This window comes from Nothobranchius furzeri, chromosome 16 (assembly GCF_043380555.1).
Source record: "Nothobranchius furzeri strain GRZ-AD chromosome 16, NfurGRZ-RIMD1, whole genome shotgun sequence".
Taxonomy (NCBI): Eukaryota; Metazoa; Chordata; class Actinopteri; order Cyprinodontiformes; family Nothobranchiidae; genus Nothobranchius; species Nothobranchius furzeri.
This window is the reverse complement of record NC_091756.1, coordinates 2,852,977-2,876,374: the sequence shown is the minus strand read 5'-3', so window position 1 is coordinate 2,876,374 and position 23,398 is coordinate 2,852,977. Positions and strand designations below refer to the sequence as shown.

At 39.8% G+C, this 23,398-nt stretch overlaps 1 protein-coding gene across 2 annotated transcripts in view; it reads left to right on the top strand.

The window, feature by feature from the left end:
* LOC107395618 (formin-2) overlaps positions 1 to 23,398 on the top strand; it is a 99,491-nt gene that overhangs the window by 21,006 nt on the left and 55,087 nt on the right. For both annotated transcript variants that reach the window (XR_011516810.1, XM_070545351.1), the window contains exons 3-4: positions 2,033 to 2,211; positions 13,485 to 13,635. Coding sequence is in view for 1 of the 2 variants with exons in the window: in XM_070545351.1 (XP_070401452.1) it covers positions 2,033 to 2,211; positions 13,485 to 13,635 (330 nt within the window). In the remaining variant the exon portion in view is untranslated. The remainder of the gene's footprint in view (positions 1 to 2,032; positions 2,212 to 13,484; positions 13,636 to 23,398) is intronic.

Here is a 23,398-nt window from a genome sequence, read left to right as displayed (position 1 = left end):
ACCAGTGCAAGTAAAAACTCATAAAACAAAAATATACAAGTACCATACCATAGCATTTTATTTCTAAAAGCGCTTTCAACATGGTATTACAACCAACCAATGCGCTGTACAAAATAAAACTACAAAAGCATTAAATAGTCATTAAAAACAATAAAAAATAATACAACAAAGTACGGTTACAAACAAACAAAAACAATAAAAACAATACAAATATTAAAAAGGGTCAGATAGATTTAGGACAGAAAAACCACAGTGGAAGGAGGAATAAAAAATTGTTGATGCTAAGAATCGAAGGCCATGGAGAAGTAATGCATTTTCAGCCTCCATTTAAAGATGGGGAGCGAGGGTGCTTGTCTAACAGGAAGGGGTAGTGAAATCCAAAGTTTTGGGGCACAGATACAAAAAGCCCTTTCCTCGCGAGTCCTCAAACATGCCTTAGGGACGGTGAGGAGGAGTTTATCTGCAGACCTAAGAGCACGAGAAGGGTGGTAGAAATGGAGGAATTTGCTTAGATAGGGAGGGGCCTGACTGTTCAAATATTTGAATGCAAGTAGTAGTTCTGTTCAGGAACTGAACGGGCAACCAATGCAGTGTTTTCAGAATGGGTGTGATGTGCTGTCTTCTGTCAGCTCCAGTCAGAATCTGTGCTGCTGAAGTCTGGAACGAGCTGCTTTGCTGATGCCGTATAAACAGGAGTTGGAGTAGTCTAGCCAGCATGTGATGAAGGCATGAATCACTGACTCTAGAAGACGGACACTCAGGATGGGCTTTCATTTAGAAATTTGCCTAAAGTGGTAGAAACAGAACTTGATGGTGCTGTTGACCTGAGCGTCCATCTTCATAACCGGGTCCATTTTTACTCCCAGATTTGAAGCGGAGGATGTTATCTGAGGAGAGGGAGAGTGGAGGTCAGGTGACTGGGTCACTCTAGCAGTGTTGGGGCTAAAAACAATTACCTCTTTTTTAGAGAAATTTAGATGAGGAAGTTTTCTGCCAACCATTCCTTCCCATCATGGAGACAATCAAACAGAGGCTTGGTGGAGTCGGTGGGTTTAAGTGAAAAATAGGTTTAGCAGTCATACGTGTATAGATTATATGAAACTGCATGCTTTCTGAGAATGGCTCCTAATGGAAGAACATGTATGGAAAACAGTAACGGGCTAAGAATAGATCCTTGTGGGACCCCACAGGGAAGGGAGGCTGACTGTGATGAGAAGATGTCCAGCATGACGCTGATGGTCCTGCTAGGAAAGTAGGACCGGAACCAATCAAGGGCCAAACCTGAGATGCTATCCCATGTGTGTAGTCTGGAGATCAGGATGTTATGATCGATCGTATCAAAAGCTGCTGACAGATATTGAGATGTGATATGAGGAGTTGAGCCAGAGCAGAGGGGGTGTGTAAGAGTGTGTGTGTGTGGGTGGGTGGGGGGGGGGTGGGGGGGGTTCAATGTTTGGTTTTGTTGTTTTCTTTTTTGTTGTCCTATTGTCTTTTTAGTTGTTTATGTTTTTCAAAAAGTTAATGTTAAATTTTCAATAAAAATATCTGGCAAAAAAAAAAAAAGAGTAGTTGCTGCATCCTAGCAGAAAGTCACCGGTACGCGTCCTTTCAAAATAAGACAGGCTCAAGTTAAGCTCTGGCACTAACAACAGCTATCCTTGTTTGAATGTGGTGTAATGACTGGCTGCTAACCCTCACCTCCACGCTGTGAACCTGTTCCCGGCATCTCAGATGATCATGTACGCAAAGGTACAGAGAAGCCATCCGGCGTCGGGGCTGCAAGGCAGTGGAGTCCCAGGAACAACATCACCATGGCAATGCTTCTGGCTTCAGAGACAACCACGTTCCTTTAATTAAATAGATGTTTTTCAAAACGGGTGAAACAAGCTAGAAACAGGCCAGCCCAGCTTCCATCTGCTGTAGACTAGAACAAACGCCAGTTAATCTCCACAGGTTTAAGGTCTGAGAGCAGAACAGCACAAACCAGGACAGTAACTAGGTGTGTTTGTGTGTTCCAACTGTGGCGATCTAGGTCGTACTCTTCTGGAGAAGCTGTTCCTGCAGCAGCGGCAGGAGGAGCCAGAGGAGGCTGAGAGGCTCTGCTCTAAGATCTTGGCCATGGGCCTCCTGTTGCCCTTCACAGACTGCTTCCGGGAGCAGTTAGGAGGCAGCACTGCCCACATTGCCTCCACGGCATCAGCCAAGTTTGACGTATGTAGCTGTCCTGTATCTTATCTTCTTGTGGTGGTGGTGTCTTTGTGTCCCAGTGAAGACTGGCTTCTTCATGTTGGAGCTTTTCACCTTTTTAGGCATCAGGATGGCACAATGCGACCTAAGCTACATTCACACTGTAGCTGTAATACTCAGTTCCAATGATTTGATCAAATCCAGTTATTTGTGTGATTGTTCACATTATAACAAACACTCTATAGTTTATGGAAGCCCATTTCTGCCATCCTGATAAAAATAATAATTATTTTAAAAAATAATTATTAAGATTAATGATTAATTTTATCTCATAATAATGAGATAGCTATCTCATTATTATTTGGAGATAGTTTCTTATTATTATTACTTAGCTAACTCATATTTACGAGATGTTAAATGAAGTCCTAAGACCCAAGCCTGATTTATACTTCTCTGTGAGCTCCGTAACGGAGAGACACACACGGAGTGTCGGAAAAGTTTTCACATTCGAACTTCTGTTCAGGCAGCTAAGTGTTGCTAAGCTATTCCCCGCTAGGACAACAGCGGGCGTAGCTCTGTTCTGTGGTATCCTGCCATCATAACACTCGAGTATCCAGCCGGTCCATTATAGTGTGTTTACTAATGTGTTTATATATTTCAGAGACTTTATAACACGGACAAATTTGTCCTTAATTCTCCTCCACCTCTTCATGCGGTTGCCACCTCTAAACCCATGTTTCTCATAGAGTCCGCCCATGTTGCTCCATATTTTGGGCTCCTTCACTTACGAGTGAATAAATGTTAATATTTTCAGACTTTTTCCGTGACACGTGCTTCAATCTGTTCTGGGTCTGCTACTAAATATCTGTTTACTTTTTAACGGAGCTACAGCGGTGCTGGTGACGACTTTACAGGAAGTGGCGTCCTGATCAATCACAAGCTTGCGGTCTCCATCACTTTTGACGGATGTATAAAATTTTGGGCATGTCTCCGTCACCCTCTGTGAGCCCGTCGGAGAACCTGTGCACCGACGCATAATGGCGTTGTGTGTCTCTGCACCAACGCAGACGGAGACGTATAAATCAGGTATTAACTTTTAGCAAACTGTGCTCAGCAATATGGGAGGTTGAGGACATTTTGTAGCTTGAGAAATGGTTCAGCACTTATATTGAAAATTTCATATCATAGTTAATTACAGTGTCAACATTAGAACTCCCTAAGCAGTGTAACGTTCAGCAATGCTCAGTTTAGGTACAGTCTGACCTTTCAACATCTTTTCCACATCTGGTCAGAAAGGAGACACAGCACTGCATGTGCTCCCTTTAAATGAGCCTGACTTCATACCAGCTGGGATTCAGACTCTGCAAGTCTGAAAATTAAACAATAACTTTCTTTCTCAAGGTCCCATCTGTCTGCCTCCACAGAAGGAAGAACTTCAGCTCGAATCAATTGCTAAATTCGAGAATGATTTCTTAAATCAATATGAACTTCTTCCATGACTTATAATCTACATAATCATTAAATAAACATTTGTTTATTACTACTTATAATAATTATAGTATAATGAAATGCTTCATTAATTTGTGCTCACTGAATAGATATGATGCTATGTTTGTCTACTAGAACCTTCCATGTGTTCAACATGTTTTGACGACGAGGTCCTCACACCTGCACTCACACAATAACAAGTACGGCTAAGTTAAACACTGACACACATAATATTAACCCAGTCAGAACATCCTGTATCAAGAAGGCGTTTTTCTGAGTTGTCTTGGTAACATCTCTCAAACTTGTCAGCCTCTGATTGGCTGTGCAAATCATAACATCAAAACCTTAAAACTGGATCATCCTGAGTGATTCGACAGTTCTAGAGAATCACTTCAGTAGTAAACCTCTTTAACCATCAAAGATTTTGACACGTCGTCACAGCCTTTTTGCACCTACAAAGCTGATGAGCAAACAGTTCCTGCAGAAACAAAGCTGATATCGTTAGACTCCTTAAGAGTCCGCCAGACGCACAGATCCATCCAGCTGTTGTGACCCGAGACATCTCTGGACTGAAGAGTCGATACCACGGTATTCTACTAGGGGTTGCATGAATTAATTTTTTTAAAAGTCGACAGTCAAGTAATGAAAATCGAGTCGACTTTGACTTGTCGCTGATGACGTCATACACCTGAAGCGGCGCGGGGTGGGGTGGGGGGTGGGGGTTTGGTTGGTTCGCTGGAGTTTTTGACAATTACAATTACGCCCACATTTTTAACCCTAACCTCACATTAGAGCATTTTTTTGTGCTGACACGTGTATTTGTGTGAATAACTTTGGCTATGTTAATGCAATTTATCTAATTTTTACGGAGGATGTGTATTTTGGAAGGAATTACAAAAAAAAGTTTGAAAAAATATTCAACCTACTTTATTAAAATGTGGAAATCATTTTGTACATTTAAGCACATTGAAGCATTTTTGTGCCATTGACTTTCATGTAAATCATATATTTTTAATTAGCATAAATATTGGCATAATTTAAAAAAATTATGATTGTGCCCATGTTTACAGTCTCATCACAAATGTAAGAAGCAGTTTTTACCGTTTTTCACTACATGGCAAACTTTCTCCATATATAGCAGGGCAATGGCTGAACCAGCATTTAAACTGAATGATTTAGCTGTATTTCTTTACCTCTGACTGCCCATTATAATACATATTTTGCACACAAAAAAAAAAAGATTTGTGTGTTATTTAGAGGTGCCATTCAATAGTTTGCATGTGTGTGTTCTGAATTTTTGGTAATTGTGCTTTTTCAGTGTTCTTTCAAAAAATAAGCCTGACTGAATGTACAAAATTAGCTTATTCTGCAAAATAGCATTTTGACATGTGTTCCTTTGTGTGTGATTGTGCAGGCATGCATGTATGTAGGTATCAAAGCACTTTACAGATCTTCAAAAGACAGATCTGTGATCATTATCTGGAGTGGTTGAGCAGGTGTGGGCAATGGGAGTGTGTGTGTGTGTGTGGGGGGGGGCACAGGTTCTCACACTCTGTTGACTTCATGAATATTCATTAAAGGCATGCTATATATCAGAAATCAAAGGATTTTCTGCAAAATTTCAGATATTCATTCACAATTTTACTTTTGCAAAGTGTTATTTCAATAAGTATAAAGCATTTGCATGGATGAAAGCTAAGATGAAGGCTGAAAAACTTCAAAGGTGTACATTTGTTTTGCAAAACAAATTCCTGCAGAGTCGAATTTTGTTTACATTCAGTAGGGGCAGCTTACACAGGTGCACCAATTGACTAAAAGTACATATATGAGACTCAGATCAGGATTCATTTCTTTGAACCGCAACCATGAGAAGAAGTTTCAACGTGAATGAAGCCCTGGAGGTGTTTCAGCAGCTTGAAGATGAGGGGAAGTCAGTCAGGAGGGACCGCAGCAGAAGCAGACCGTAATCATCGATTACAACCGCTGCAAAGGGGCAGTTGACAACTTGGACAAGGTAATTTATTTATTTTATTTTATTATAATTCGCCAACGTAATTGCATATGTCATTCATTTATTCATTTATTTTTATTCCAGCTCGTTGCAACATACAGCTGCCGTCGCAAGACCAGACGTTGGCCCATGTTGCTCTTCTGCAACATGTTAGATGTGAGCGCCTACAATGCCCTGGTCCTGTGGCTGTCTGGAACCGGCCTGGAACCAGCAGAAGAGGAGCATCTGCCGAAGGCTGTTCTTGCAGGAGCTTGGGAGCTCCATGGTGAGACCAGCCCAGGCAAGGCGCACTCGCTTGCTGCGGTCCAGCAGCGCTGCAGCTTTGTTGCAGGTGCAGCAGCAAGCAGAGACAGCTCCAGCCCAGGAGCAGACAAAGAAAAAATGACACCTTTGCAGGGGGAAGAGGAGCGTGCATGCACGCTTTTGCCAAGCATGTGGACAGGCTGTGTGCAAGGAGCACTCAACAGTTGTGTGCTCAGCCTGCAGCTGTTAGCTCACTCCCCTCTGTGTTTCTCTCTCTCTCTCCCTCACACACACACACACACACACACACACACACACACACACACACACACACACACACACACACACACACACACACTTTTTCTTTGTTCGTGTGCTTTAATAAAGTGTTCAACTGGCTATCTTTGTAAGTGCATTTTTTTGTGCTCTGATGACTTTAACGTGAGTATTGTAGAAAATATGACATCACACAAAAACTACAAAGTGAGCAAAAAATATTTTTATGCCTATTTGTGACACTCCAAAGCTGTGACAACTTACCCACAAAAAAGGTCATCTGGACATAACACACAAAAAAAGATTTGATTTTTTTCATTTTTTGTACAGTTTTCAAACTTCGGGTTTTGATAATAAACCTGGCAATGAAGGGGCTAAATCTGAGAAACACACACATATTTTATTATATTTTGTTAGGGCTGAAGCCAAGGATGAAATTCATGTAAAAAATTGGGACTTATGAAATATTATATAATATTTCTATGGGAAGCTTTCTAAGTGCATTTTTTTGTGCTCTAATTACTTTAACGTGAGTATTTTCGAAAATATGACATCACAGAAAAACTACAAAGTGAGCTAAAAATATTTTTATGCCTATTTGTGACACTCCAAGGCTGTGACAATTACCCACAAAAAAGGTCATCTGGATATAAAACACAAAAAATTATTTGATTTTTTCATTTTTTGTACAGTTTTCAAACTTCGGGTTTTGCTAATGTCAGGTTCGTTGGCAGATCTAAGCGTGACTGAGAGGATCTGTTGCCCAGACGCGGAGTGATGGAAATAACCAGCGTGGTTATCTCCTTAAGGTTTAGTTTGAAGGTTTAGAGGGCTGGTAAGCCTGGAGACTTGGAACAAAGTCTGGTGAGAACGATGACTGAGCAATGAATGAAACGCCGGCACTTCCTTAAGTAGTGTCGGCGTGATGACGTCAGCCGCCACGTTGGTGGCAGGAATGATTGAAATGAAGTCAGCGGGAGGAGTTCGTGACAGCTAATAAACCTGGCAATGAAGGGGCTAAATCTGAGAAACACACACATATTTTATTATATTTTGTTAGGGCTGAAGTCAAGGATGAAATTCATGTAAAAAAATTGGGATTTATGAAATATTATATAATATTTCTATGGGAAGCTTTCTAAGTGCATTTTTTGTGCTCTAATGACTTTAATGTGAGTATTTTAGAAAATATGACATTACACAAAAACTACAAAGTGAGCTAAAAATATTTTTATGCCTATTTGTGACACTCCAAGGCTGTGACAACTTACCCACCAAAAAGCTCATCTGGACATAACACACAAAAAATGATTTGATTTTTTCATTTTTTGTACAGTTTTCAAACTTCGGGTTTTGCTAATAAACCTGGCAATAAAGGGGTTAAATCTGAGAAACACATATTTTATTATATTTTGTTAGGGCTGAAGTCAAGGATGAAATTCATGTAAAAAAATTGGGACTTATGAAATAATATATATTTCTATGGGAAGCTTTCTAAGTGCATTTTTTTGTGCTCTAATGACTTAAACAGTAGAAAATTTAAACATTGGGTAAGGGTTAAACATCTCTTTTAACAACGGTAGTTTCTGCTTGAGCCCCCTCCCCCGCGCAGTGGCCGCAAACTCACTGAAGCGCCTGCAGCCTCTCAGAGTTCCTGCTGCTCTAAACATTAAAATAATTATTTCATTTTCTGTTCCTCACTTCTGATTACCTTCAATGGTGTCTGTTTGTTGCAACCAGCAGGTACAAAAACTAACTTGTTTTTATTTGACTATTTTTCTGTCCTGTATCTGTTTATTATCTTCCTGCATCTCCTCTCAATCCTAAAGAAAAACTGCTACCTGGGTTCATATATATTCACCTAATGAGTTACCTTTGAACTGCAGTTCAAAAAGATCTACCAACCACAAAAACAGCGGAGTGCGCGCTGCTCGCCGGCCGCATCAGTGAGGGGCGCCACCGGAGGACAAAACAGGTGATGCGCTCCGCTCCACAGCAGCGAAACGCATCAGGCACAAATAAAAGACAGAAAACATAAAAGGAAATGAGCCCACATGAACGATCGCACACTGAAAGAAATCAGTTGTCGGATGAACACAATCTAATCATGGCACCTATTTCCACGTAATTTAACCAAGTACGATAACCCATTTTTGATCATGTCAAACGAACACAATTGGAATTTGGTGGTATGATTTAATCAGATTACACTGGATCAATGTAGTATCCTTTCATTGACTCAAAATTATTTATTTAAGTATGTAGAATAAAAAAATTATTAATTCATTCAACAACAGTTAAAAACTTGAGAAAACACAATTAAATCTTCTTGTCTGAAGATCTATCTTGTTAATCAAGGCAATTACTGTTAGTCTTGCTTAATGAGCCAATATGGGAGTTGATGATTTTACTCATATCAATCTATGTATTTCAATTAGATTTGTTTTCATTTGTTACACATAATTAGAATCCATAATTTTACAATAAAAAAAATCACAATTAGATTATGATGACATTAACTTTATTAACTGGATTTAGTAGACAACATAAAAGCGAACCATTTTTGTACATCTTCTGCAAGCATAGTGCAATTTCAAAGGTAAACACCAGAAAACTTATTTAAACAGGAAATTCCATTGTAATCATGCAAATCAGACAGTGGAACCAAAACTGCCACAACTGAAAACGGATGTAAAAATTGCTCTATAAACTATTATGTTAACTGTATTGTAAAAAATTATATAAAATTAAAAACATTTCCCTTTCGGCAAAATAAAAAATGACAAAATACAATTAGTATGGTGTGAATTTGAAAATAAATAAATAAAAAGTACCAAAAGTATAGAAATAATTCAGGAGCAATACACCAAAAGAAAAATATGGGGGGAAAAAATCATAATCCATAGAAAATAAGTACAGGGAGTTAAACACAAATAACTTTTAGGAAGTAAAACTAAAACAATAGAGGGCTTCAAATCGAATTAAATTACAGTTGACAAATCATTTTTCAAATTCAATCAAAGTCTACAATGTTTGGTGTGTCTAATTGTAATAATTAGTTTATTGAGCCATTTCTATATATCTGTGTTGTCATTTTGGTTTCAGTCCTTCGAAGCTAGCAACATAGCTTTGCTGTGTTTTAAATGCCAGTAAGCAAAGGGGATGCATTAAAATAATAAAGAGTGAACTCTACCGGTGGCAGTGCAGGTAAACTTTACAGGCATCTAACACATAAAAACAACAAACAGTGTACCTGAAACCAGCAAATAATATTTCTTGGAGGAATCCCCTCAATTAAATTTTTGTGAAATGTAGACTTTGTTCTACAAACTGAACATGCCATTACATCCCAACATTCTTTTAAGTGCTCAAGCACAGATAAGCCTTAACACAAACATGAACTGAAGTCCAACTATATTTGTGTTATGCAAGCGCCCCCCCCCCCAAAAAAAAAGCATTTGGAAGAATAAAATTAAAAGAGGGGGACTCTAAAGTACTCCTATGATATCTCCATTTTACCATTGGCAGTTCAACACATGACAGCAGTATGTGTGAATTAGAACCTATACTACAAACCCAAAAGAAATAAATAACAAAAGAAATCAAGTATGTAATTCTGATCCATTTGCAGTGCTACACATAAAGGTGAAGTGCCCAACAGAGAGAATCCAAAAACTAAACATTTTTTAAAATAAATACATTTTAATGAAATAAAATAAATAATGTAACCCTATGCAACTCAAATATTAATCATCAATACTGGAAATCACCATTGCACCAATGAACCATTCAAAATCTTCTGTCATTTTCAAGTGCACCCACCCCATAAGCTGGTTTCTCAGAAACTGTACCTTTGAAGAGAGCTTTTGTCCATCAAGGTTTAGAAGTATCTTCTGGAAGACTTCAAATGTGCATTTAAGTTCAGGTGGGTAGCTCAGGTTCAAACAGTATATGAGTCCAAACAACAGAGCACATGCTTGTGCAATGTTACCCACACCAGTGAGAGCCTCCACACCCTCAATCAGGACACCAATGTCCTCTGGGTCATCTTCAGGTTCAGCACCCTCCTTCTGGATGGCATACACCCCCATCACGGTTTGCTCCATGCAGCTGTTTGCCTCGCTGGCCATATCCCACGTGAAAAAATATAGAACAAAATAAAAGTTAATAAATTGTTTAAACAAATTCTGTTTGAACAACTTTTTCTATGCTGTTCATAAAATCTAAGTAGTCAAAGTCACTGCCATGGTCTGTGTCGGCGTCTCATCTCATGTGTCTCCTTTTGTCCTCCATTTGTTCTCTTGTTACTCCTTTTGTGTCCTCTAGCGCCCTCATGTGTCATGTCTGCGTCTCTATATGGTGTCTTCTGTTTGTAGACCTTTCTATCATCCCCTCAGGTCCAGTGTTCATTGAGTTATCCTCTGTGCCCCAAGTTGCAGCTCCAGCCTCTTTGTCCCCAGCTGTGTGTGGGTGTGTGTCCATTGCCCAGTTCATTGTGTGTGTGTGTGTGTGTGTGTGTGTGTGTGTGTGTGTGTGTTTATGTCCATTCCCCATTCCTGTTTATATTAGTGCATTTGTGTGTGTGATGGTGTGTGTGTGTGTTAATCCTTCCCGCAGCCTTTAGGTTCAGTTTTGTGTTTTAGTTTTTTAGGTTTATTTGGCCCTCCTCTGTTTCTGTTTGCCCATTTTGATTATTAGATTCACCTGTCTTCCCTCCAGCTCTCACTCCACACACCTGCCGCCATTTTCCCTAATCACTTCTCCCTGTGTATATAAGCTCTGTCTTGTCTGTGTCTGGTGTCGGTTCATTGTTGTATGTTGTCAGCGTTGCTCGTGCTCTGTTGTGAACTTTGCCTTCAGGTCTTCGTGCTCTTTGTTGAGCTTTTTGTCTCCAGGTTTTTTGTGCTCTAAGAAGAGCTTTAGGTGTTCCTGTTCCCCAGGACTTTTTGGACTTTGGCTCGGTCTCGGATCACTTTTTGTTCTTTATCCTAAAAATAAAAGGATTTTTACTTTGAATCTCCTCCTGCCTCTTGTCATCTGGGTATCTGCATCTTTGGGTCCTAAACATCCTCACAACCTGACAGTCACCAATAGAAGAAGAAAAGATCTCTATAGCGCCTCTCAAGATAAAAATCACGAGGCGCTTCACAAAAACAAAAAATGTAAAATATAAATTATTTAGAAAATTATTAAAAATATATTTAAAATGAGCAAAATCTAGACAATTGTGATTAAAACATGTAAAGAAAGAGAGAGAGAGTGAATAGGAAAGAGGAAAATCAGTGGATCCTGAGGAAGGTGGAATAGGTAGGGAGAACAGAACAAGGAGCAGGTGATGAAGGTCACACAAAAACCAGCCTGAACAAGTGAGTTTTCAGCTGCTTTTTAAAGGAGACCACTGAGACCACTGATCTCAGGCTCAGGGAGAGAGAGATCCAGAGTCTGGGGGCCACAGCAGCAAATGATCTGTCACCTTTTTTTTTCACTTTAATAAAGGAATGTACTGAAATAACTTTCTTTGATCAACTGATAAAATGTACTCAACAGGCTATACAACCCTAAAGTTAAACTTATAGTGTTGTTTTCTTTTAAATGAAGTTCCAAGGAGGAGTGAGCACCACCTCACCCCTGCCACAAAAGATAAACCATCAATCCTGCTCTATGGTCGACTTTCCTCGTGGGGTCACCCATAAAGATAGTGGGAGGGTTAATTGATCTTGTGAGGTCCACTTCCTGCATGGCCTCAACTGATGTTTCAACGGTTAGGGTCAAAATATGATCATACTTCAATGCATTTACAGTCAGTAAGTCTACAAAGGATTCAGCTGTTTACAGTTAAAATGGGATTTATAAAAAATAAGCAGCCCACTGCCTCTACGAGAGGGGCTCTAGACATTAAAACAGCTACAGTCCGCTGGTAATAGTTCTCAAATCCCCCAATGGCATCCAGGTCTCACAGATACACCGAAATCCAAGCCCTTGAGCATCAGAACAGTACTTTCAAATAAAAACTGTATTCATTACCAACCTGGCGTTGATCAAGCCAAGCCGGACTGGCAGCGCAGTTGTTAATCTGTCAGCATTTGAGTTCGAAGACATGGGGACAACTTCAGCATCAGACACGTGGCGTAGATTTGCACACCTCCATCGGTAAGGAGGCACCAGAAGATTACGTTGCAGCGGTATCCTCGATTCAAATCTCACCAGCAGCACTAAGCAGGATGGAGGAGGATCCAGCAGGTGTGACGGCGCCACAAGATGGCTGCCAGGCCCAGACAGTCCAGCTCCTTCCAGAACAGAGGCGGCATGGCGCACAAGCCCACGTGCATTCTGTGACGGCATCCCCGGCGCCTACGACGATTCCTCCAATGACCTAAAACCAGGACACGTCATTGTGGAACATGCGGCGCCGAGTTGCTTTGAGCCAAAAAAGTATTTTTTTTTGTAAGTAAGCAACAGAACCATATTGCAGACCAAAACCAAATATAAACAAGTGCACAGGAGACAGACAGCATCCACATAAACTGGCGCCATCCTGGGTCAGTCCAAACCTTAACCCCATTTTAGGAAGTGGTTCTCCAGCTGCACAGCAGCACAGACGAAAGCGCGTCACATGGTCATCAAAGTGGACCGGGGATAGTCGGCTGTCCTCTCTCACTAGAACTTAGAAAATTCGTACGAACCCATCACGCCCAGGACATACTTACATTGATGTCCTGCCTTCAGCCAGACATTTCAGATCCATGAAGAGAAAAACAAATGAATTAAGAAATAGTTTTTATATTTCAGTCATTACTGTGCTGAATGCTGTAAAATGGCCCATTTGACCATGTGCACTAGATAAAGAGCAAAGTGCAATAATAACAAAGGTGTGCAGGTGTAGCACACTGTGATTTTTGATCATATTTTGATACATACTTTTGTGTTTTATTCTATTTTGCTGTGTACTTTATGCTTGTTCACTGTTTTCTGCATGGAAATAATTGCACCAAAAATGTTGTTGCATCATGTCTCATGGATACAATAAAAAACATTTTTGAATCTACATAAGTGCATGTCAGCAGTGAATCAAATTTAAAGCAAGAATTTACCTCATTGAATTTACCAAAAAGCAAAGAGAGCTGAGGTGAATTTAAGGCTTTCGGGTGACACCATAACCCTTTAAGGCAAGTCAGGCTCTGCTTAGCTTTAGATTAGATCAATGGCTTTACAAAGCTGAGCTATTATACAAGGAGATTGTGTTCTTTACAAAGTTTTTAAGAGAAATTTCTTTCTGCAGCACGACCAACTATATACATGGGCTGCTGTCAACCAGCCACCACACTCATTGGATCTCCTGGAGGGGAAAGTAACCAGTCAAATGAAGGGCCCCTGGCTGTCAGTGAGGCCAAGTGTAGACAACTGGCCTGGTCATTATACCACAGAAGCAGGTAAGATCAACACTTATGTCAGAGCTGGAAAAGATTGTCACTGTTGAGTTTAATTTCAATTCAGTTTAGTTTATTTTATGAGTGGGACTGGATTTAAAAATAATTCTGATTAACTGGAGGCTTTGTAATTAATTAATCTAAATTAATCTCATTTAACCGTCCAGGAAAATGTGCCCTCAAAGCAATTTCTAAAATTAGAATGATCAGACAGAGAATCAAACATGAGACATGGTAATTACCGTATTGATCCGAATATAAGACGAGAGGTTTTTTTTTTTCATTGAAAATAATTTTTAAATCTGGGGTTGTTTTATGGTCGGGGTCTAACCATTACACGCCCGTATGACGTTCTGGGAGGAGTTGGCAGGTGTAGCGGGCTGATGGTCCACCACACAGCAGCATGAGTGAGTACAGCGAGGTCTGAATAAAAGCCTCATTTGACTGATAACCTGAGCTGTCCTATATTCGGGGCAATACGGTAATATTACTGTAAACTTTCTTTTAATTTCTAAACAAAAATGCTTTTTAATTATTCAAAGTATCAGTGAAACAAGACTAAAATGTATAACTGCAAATAGAAAACAGCCTTTGTATGAGCCTTTATATTGTCTCTCAGTCTAGTTGAATTACTGGAATAAACGGACTGCACCAGATTCTAATTTTTCCAGTTTCACTTGTTTGTATAATTTGGTGATTTTGTTAGTATTTCTACTCATAATGTAGTAAAAACATATATATGAATAAAAATCCTGAATAATGACAGTATAACAGGCACAAAGATGATCTATTCAGGTTTTATGTTTTCTTGTTGTTGATTCTTTTTTCTTATTTTTTATTCTCCTTTTGTTCTCCTGTAATAAGCGTCATCGCTGCTGTGACATCTATCTTTCCCCACTGAGGAACAATAAAGGGATTTTCTATTCTATTCATCTATCTGCAGCCTTTCCACTTCCTGTTTACTGTAGGTTAAATCTTTTCGCACGGGCCAACAACAAAATAAAATATTTTATCTTAAATGAAAATGCAACATCTCACCTGTTAACTTTCATGTTTTGGAGCAGAAAAAGAGCATAAAACCAACATATTTAAAGCTCAGTTTGCTCCACTGGTTTACTGTGATGCTCACCTGTTCCAGCCAGATACCTGCATCATGGGGTTGATCTGAGCTGAGGAGGAGACTCCTGTTGTTTTGTTCATCTTCATCATAATAATGACAACATTAGATGACAACAGGTGCTCACATAGGTTTGTGCTGCTGAACATGTCTGAGCAGCTTGACCACGTTGTTGTGTGTCGGGGAGGAAAAATAAAAACAGCAAAAATACAGCAGCCACAGTCATGCTGACCTGAGCGTAGGGCTGTAGCGAAGCCTCGACGAAGTCGACGGCTCGATTCTAAAAATTTGTCGACGTCAGATCCGGAAGTCGACGCACCGCGCCCACTTGTTGCATCCCCAGGAGTTTGTAAATAGAGGAGGAATCTGCCTGTTTTTCCTCTAGTTCGCCCTCTTCTCCGCCTTCACTAACATCTCCGCCAAATACCGAAGACCCGGAACAACGTCCGTCCACTACTAGATTATTTTCCTGTTTTGCCCGCCTTCGTCTCCCGGCAACAGACAACAACTTCCGGGGTCAGATGCGCTGCTTCGTGTCTATCGCAGATGTAGAAAATCACCGGGAGTGCTTCTCCCTTCATTAAGGAGCTTCTTTCAGACACGAGGAGAGCTGTTTTGGTGGTAGCAGTCTCTCCTCCGTGCTGGTCTGTTTGCTGCTGGGTGTTTTTGGTTTATTTAAACTTGGTAACTTGAACTTAATGTTGGTAAAGCTACTGTTAGCATCTTCGCTAACAGCTTCTTGCGTTGGGATAAGCTGTTACGTTTTGGTTTAGAGTTCATCTTTTTTGTGGTGTAGATCTCCCTTTTATTACATTTAGAGTGTTGTGGGTTTTCGGTTTAGTGTAAAATATCACCTGAGTTTGGTTTAACCCGTAAGACCACTCGCCTCACGCACATAAGTGACCAAAACAAAGCAGCATGGAGACACTCCATCTTCTACCACCTCTCAGGCAGCAGCCTGCTCTCCCAAGTTCTACACGTCACCAGAACATAACCAAACAACACAATAAACGCAGTGGTATACAAAATGGAAGGCCTGTAGTGTTTATTCTCTTACAGTAAGAATTTATCAATTTTTTTGAGGAATTTATTTGAGATTTTCTGGTTTTTGTTAATTGTGCAATAGAAAAATAATCATTAGATTAATTTTCTAAATAGTCATTAGAATAGTCGACTATTCGATAAAATAATCGTCAGAATAATCGTTTTAAAAATAATCGTTTACCCCCAGCCCTACCTGAGCGTGTCACTGCTCGCTGGAGTTATATCAGGTCTGTCTGGAAGTTAGTTGGAAAACTTTATCTTTCAGTCGTGAACACATTACTGAGCGGTTAAAATCTCCGTTTCTGGGCTTCAACGTCAGCAAATAGCTGAGTTAATTTAGCGCTGAGTGAGAGGAGTGTAGCTTGTCCGAGACTGCGGAGCTGCAGACATCAGTGTTGTGCCAAAAAGCGACTGGCTGCCAAAAAATGATTAGCCACTGCGGGAATGTGCACAGTTAGGGTAATTGCATTTCTAGACAAAATTCCCCGGGATTGCGCCTTAAAACTCGGCATACCTTCCGGCTCTCAGAGAGAGAGTACAGACGCTTTTGCTTCGGCTCCCTTATCTGCTTCTCCCAAGGCTCTTGTCCTGTCTGCCTACAGAGCACTCTCTGCATTTCTCCTGAAAATCACTACTTCTTTTTGGAAATGGACTTAATTAACTGGTCATTCAACGCAATTGATAAGATTTTTTCTATGATGAGAACGGAGAAGGGGGCTCCCACCTGTCCTCAAGGGACATACGCAATGGGATATGCACTCGATTCTTGGGAGGTCTGGTGAATCGTGTGCCTCTCTCAGTTGTCCATCGAGGACGTGGAAGATTTGTGGATATTCGGCCTGATGATCACTGGATTTCTTCTGATTGGAGTGGGAGGATACCTGGTTTTCTGGAAATTTGGGAAGACTGGAGCGATTGGAGTGCGACCCGTACCCACGGATTGTGCCGCCCGTGCGGTGACCTCACAGACTGGGACGTTACTCGAGGTGAACCGTAAGCTGGACAAGGTCCTTGCGGCGTTGCCTGTGTTAGTGCGCAAGATGGATGTCATCTCGGAGAGGGTCGCCGGACAGTGTGGGGATGTTTAGAACGTACAGTTGGCTTCACTGGTGGACATGAATGATCACTTAATAGATTCCAAGGCAGAGAGGAAATTATCTCTGTCTGCCCTAAACAAAGTCTTGTTTATCCTTATCTGACGCCAATGCAGCCTCCAAACTGCCTCAATATCACCCCCACGAAAGGAGGAATGTAAACAGATGCTGTGACCCGACCTTCCCCCCCCTGCCTTCAGATGGTGACTTCTGCTTCGAGGTCGTCAACCTGCAGGAACTCAATGTGCTCTCTGGCCTTCGTCTCTCCCTCCCACCTGTTTGACTGCAGCTGTGAGCGCCGTACACTGGCAGCTCCCGTTGGAGGATTCAGGAAAAGTTAAAAGCTACAAGATAAAAGCACTTCAGCACATAAAATTAAGATTGTCACTTGCCAAATAGTGACTATACCCTCCTGATTACCTATAAGAAACACCTCAAAATAACTTTAAATTCTTTATTGATGATTTATGATAATTTGTAATGATGTTTATTTTTAATGATATTTATTAATGATGACTTATGTTATTAGTTTCATCACAGGATGCTGGGTCTCTTCCACAATCACAAACACCCCAAAAATGGCAAAAATTGATTACAGTGTCCTGGTCACCTGTAAAGGGCTAAATTGACCTAAATATTACTTTATTTGTTATGATGCTGGGTGTCATACACAATCATATTCGAATAAACATGAAAATATTCCATCCAAATATCTGTTTCTTGTTAGAAATATATCAGCCAGAAGGACTTACAGTTAAATAGGAGAAACATTTAAAGAAACTATTTACAATTAACCACAGAAATAGGTAGAAATATTCCTCTTTCTTTCCTTTTGGTGGCTTACTCAGGCACTTTTGGTGGCACCATCTTGGGCACACATCACATCCAATCTGTTTGAGACAAGAGGACAAAAAAGTACATAGCAAAATAAGTAAAAATAATTCAGTTAGAAATTTTCTTACAGTTTTTTTCGATTGCTAAAACGCATTTTTCAAAACTGTACATTTCTTTCAAAACTGCACAGACAAAACCCCAAACATAACAAACAAATTCCTAAACCGTGGCTTCCCTTTGCAACAAAATCCTGCCATCACATATCGTAACATGTTCCCAAAATGGAACACATGTTTTCATTTGGTAAACACAGCCACATTTACACATGACACACACATACCATTCATTGCTTAAACACAAGTAGCCTTTGGGTGAACACTACCAAGCATGGAAAGAACACTGAAGAGCAAAACTGAAAACACAATTGTCTAAATGGAACACAATGAATTACACACTGAATGTATGACAGTGCCCACTTTTCTCTGAGAAAAACATTAGACATCACACACATTTTGAGACAAAACATTTTATTTTATAGCCGCCCCCCCCCCCCCCCCCCCCCCCCCCGAAATTTGGAGACAAAAGACTTTATTTTTACAGTTAAACCCCCCACCCCCACCCCCTCTCCCATTCAAGCATAATCATGGGGCATCATGCCTCCGGTCTCTGTCTGGCCAGAGGGCCTCGTCAACATCCTCCTGGTTCAAACAGCTCTGGAAGTACTGCCTCGAGTGCCTCATGAAGCCCTGACAGGCCTCAAAGGCCACATCTCTACAAGCCTCCTCCATGGCTTGAAGCAGTGGGACCTTGCTCTGTGGATTCCTTTCGTACACCTTCCAGCTCCAGGCTGAGAAAAACTCCTCAGTGGGATTGAGGAAGGGGGTGGTCCTGAAACCACTCATACACCTGGGTAGCCTTGTGGAAACTTACTTTTATGCTGCAGTCCCTGATTGCAAACTGCTCGCCAGACCCGAAAGTTTAGAGATTTGAATATTTGTGTGTTGTTGATTGAAGCTTTGAGAATTTATGAGAGAAGTGTGTGTAATACCTGAAAATTGTGTGTTGTGTTTTGACAGCAAGGTCATGTGAAATTGGCATCAGAGTGTAAAGGAGGAAAATCAGAGTTCTAATATGATCAGGAAATTTTAAGTAGTGATAAACTGAGTCAAGCGATTGGGAACAGAAGTAGAGGTTGTGAAAATTGTGCCTCATTTTTGCTTTTTGAGTTTTAGCAATCGAAAAAAACTGTAAGATACTTTAAAACAATCACATTAATTTATCTTAAACTCAATTAGGTGCTATGTTAATACAGTGTATTGTAATATTCTAAAAGTCTATTTATGACTAAAAACATGGATAAGTTACCCAGTGAGTGTCGCCGTATGTCATGCCACAAAGATGACACACTCCTGTCAAGTCATCTATGTATGTACAAGAAAAATAAGAGGAAAACTATAATTTAGTATTCTTGTGTATTTAATATTTTTTAACTCAAAAAATATATGCAGTTTCAAGACCATAAATTTAAGGGGTTTTACATGCACATGATATTTCTCCAAGATACCTGTGTTTTCCAAGAGGCAGACCGCAATCTGCTCTCTAATAGCACTGATTGTTTTTGGTGAGTTGTCAAATACCACAGGAGAGCCACTAAGAATGCACTCTGCAAACTGGTAAAGCAAAAGTGTAATAATGAATCTCATATATAAATAAGAACTGGATTAATGTACATTCAATTAAAGTTTTGCTTTTTACAGGTACTCGTTAGTTTTACTTGTATGACATACAGTATTGAATTGACACTTTAAGTACCAAACATTTTTTCATGTTACACTCATTCAATGTGTGATCTACAGCTTATTTTTTTAAAGGTTCAAAATTAAAACAACTTGTTTATCGTTTTTTTTTTTTTTCAGGCAATCACTGTGGTAGAAACGCTGCAAGACCGTATCAAGGATAATACTAATATTCATAGTAATACTTTTTGGTTTGCCAAAAGAGGAAATACCTTTAAAGCATAGACACCACAGGAAGTGACATCTTGTTGAATTGGATGAGAAATTGTTTCACATGCCCATCGAGAAACATTTAATCCTGTGAGTCTAATGAATGATCTGAAATAGAGATGTATTTAGGAAGTTTAATTGTGTCCACACACCCTACTGCATTTGGTCTTCCAATTTAAATTAATATTGATCAAGACATCCTTACCTGCAAATGTTACTGCAGTGACTGATGTCCAGCTTGCCCTCACCCAAAGGGTCCAAGAAGAGACTCTTCCTTTCTCCTGGTATCATAACCTGTATTTTTGTGGGACCCAAAAATATAAAGTAAAATTAAGGTCATACAAATGTGGACAAAATTGTTGATACCCTTCAGTTAATGCAGGGAAAAATTAAAAGTCACAGAAGCAACCTGAATTTAACAAATGTAATAATAGAATATCTATGAAATTCAGCTAACAAATGTCAGACATCGTTTTTCAACAATGCTTCAACAGAATTATTAAAAAAATAAACTCATGTGACAGGACTGGACAAAAATGATGGCACCCCTAACTTAATACTTTGTTGCAGAACTTTTTTAGGCAATCACAGCAGCCAAACGATTCCTGTAGCTGTCAGTGAGACTTCTGCACCTCTTAGCAGAGATTTTGGCCCATTTCTCAACAGCAAACTGCTTCAGGTGTCTCAGGTTTCAAGGGCGCCTTTTCCAGACGGCAGGTTTCAGCTTCTTCCAAAGATGCTCAGGTGGATTTAGGTTAGAGTTAATAGAAGGCCACTTTAGAATAGTCCAATGTTTTCTTCTCAGCCATTCTTGGTTTTTAGTTGTGTTTTGGGCCATTGTCCTGTTTCCAGACCCACGACCTGTAACTGAGAACAGCTTTCAGACCCTGGCAGCACATTTACCTCTAGAATCTCTTGATAGTCTGGATATTTCATTGAACCCTTCCCTTATTCAAGACACCCAGAGCCTGATGCAGCAAAGCAGAACCAGAACACAACAGAAAGTTTATCTGGGATCTTTTGTTACCATTCCTATTATTCATCTTTTTGATTTGTCATCAATGTCATCATCATTTGTCTCTTGCAGCCATGTCCAGGGAGGTTGGGTGCAGTCGCATGGATCCTAAATTTCTGATTAATGTGCAACTGTAGTCAGAGGAACATCCAGCGGCTTGGAGATGGTCTTTTATCCCTTACCTACAAATGCTGCTCTATCATTTTCTTAAACTTTTTCCTGAGACAGCTCTTTCCTCCGCTTCCTGTGGTCCATGTTGAGTGTGATCCACACCATAACGCCAAACACCCCAGTGACTACATGTTGCCCTATATATAGACCCACTGACTGGTTACTAGATTCTAGTCACCTGTATTGCTAATTAGTGGACACACGTTTCAATAAAATGTCCCTTTGGTCACATTCTTTTCCGTTTAAGGTGCCATCATTTTTGTCCAGACATGTTTCATGAGTTTAAGTTTTAATAATTCTGTTAAAGCATTATTTAAAAAATTCTGACATTTATTAGTTGAATTTCATAGAATTTATGATTACTTTTGTCAGATTCAGGTTGCTTCTGTGACTTTTTCCCTTTATTAACTGAAGGGTACCAACAATTTTGCCCATGGCAGTATGTAATGGTACATAGGAGATTAAAGGAGATTTTAATTGAAAATTTGTAAATTAAGCAATTAAACTTTACCACAAGCACCCAATGATGTTGTTTATTCACCACTCCAGTGAGATACTTGTAGAGACGTGGGTCGATCTGAGGCAACATCAGAAAAAAATAAGAGTTTTGACGTTTCTTTTAAAGAAACTACAACTTTCACAGATATTTAAAAAAAACTCTCATACCTTCATCTTTGGCTTGTTCTGTTGCCAGATTTTTGTCATCTCATAAGAGTCAATCACAAAGGCGCTTTCACAACTTTTTTCATTGAATTTTTTTGACAAGCAGTGTCAGGCATGAATTGATAACCTGTTATTAAAAAGCACATACAATTCAATTACAAAAGCAGAGAAATTAAAGTTCACCCAAATATAAACGAATACTTACCTCACTTTCCAGTTCCTTCTGTGGACGAGTGTTATATATGTCACTGAAGAAAATTTTATATGGTCCAATCTTGGACAACAGCACATACATTTTTTTCCCCTTCCATGCATCGTTAACATCTAAATGCTTTAGTATTTAAAGGGACTTTATGGAGTTTTGCGATTGCCCCCTCAGGCCAAAAGCATAACGGCAGCTTCAATAGTAGGCTCGTGCACGAGGCGCGCATGCCGTACGTGCACACTCCTTAACAAAAATAACAGCTGAGACAGTCCCTTGTGTGTGTGTGTGTGTGTGTGTGTGTGTGTGTGTGGCCCGGAGGACAGAGGACAGGAGAACGCGCAGCTAATTAATTAAATACTTTGGTTCTGTACCTTTCTCTTCAGCACAGCCGACAAAGGTTTAAGATGGGTCAGTCCTGCATGCTCAGATCATTCCCTTCCCTTGCTTGAAAAATTGTTCCGAAATGAAAGTTGAACCCACATTTTTTTTAATCTGTGAATTCAATGCCGTTCGGCAAGTCTCAAATAAAAATTTGGGCATCTTACTGTAAAAAAATATACCATTAATGTAAAAAAGAAACTCTAAATAAACTGTTAACATCTAGAATCAAACCTGGTTCTTCTGCACGAGAGTCCAACATCTTACTAGGTGAGCTACAGCACCACCAGTGATGTCTTTTGTATCTGTAACATTTATATTCTTGATGACAGCTGAAACAACGTTCAAAGAATGGTTCAGAGTGAAAATGGCTATTTTGTTGCTAATGTGCAGGAAATATCTAGAAGAAAGTAGCTAAGGGTCCTCAGAAATGTAGCTAACTGTTTCCCTAGACGTTAGGAACAGCAACAAAGACTAAAGCTACGGATAGCAAATGCTACGGGCGATGCCTGAGCGTGAACGCGCATGAAGCAGCCTGCTCGACCCGAGCAGCTCTCTTTTTCTGTGATTTTACAGAAAAACAGGCAATCACAGTAAAAATGCCAGGACTCATTCTACAGGACCAGGGCATTGCAGGAGAATGTATGAAGAAGACGTTTATTATTTCTATACATGTTTTGGCTGTCACACTTCCATAATGCCCCTTTAAACTTGTCTTATTTGAACTGCTTTGGTTCTATGTATTTCATGAATCAATTAACAATATATTAAGGTGCTTAAAGTAATTGTGTTTTTCACATTTTAGTGTCTGGTTAGTTTCAACCAATAATCAAAAGAAGTGTTGACAAAATATCAACACTATACTTTTTTGCATTGCACCCTTACGCTGACTTTTAATGTTTTTTTCTATCAGTTATAACACTCACAAACATGAAAATATTTTGTTCAGACAAATGGAGTCAGTCATAGTTTTTTAAATATGTGTGGAAAATAATTCTGGGGGTACAGTTTTCTAATGTAAATAATACATTGAGGGTCCAACATTCCACACACCAAACTCTGTGTGACAAAAACTGAAGAAAAAAAACTGTTTTGTTTCAACTTGTTATACTTACTTTGGATAATGGACGGATCAACTGAAGTGGTGGAAGTCCCTGTGGTCTCAGGAGCAGTGGGTGTAGCAGAAGGTGGAGCGGTTGTCATGGGGGATGTGGGTGGAGCAGAAGGTAGTGCGATTGT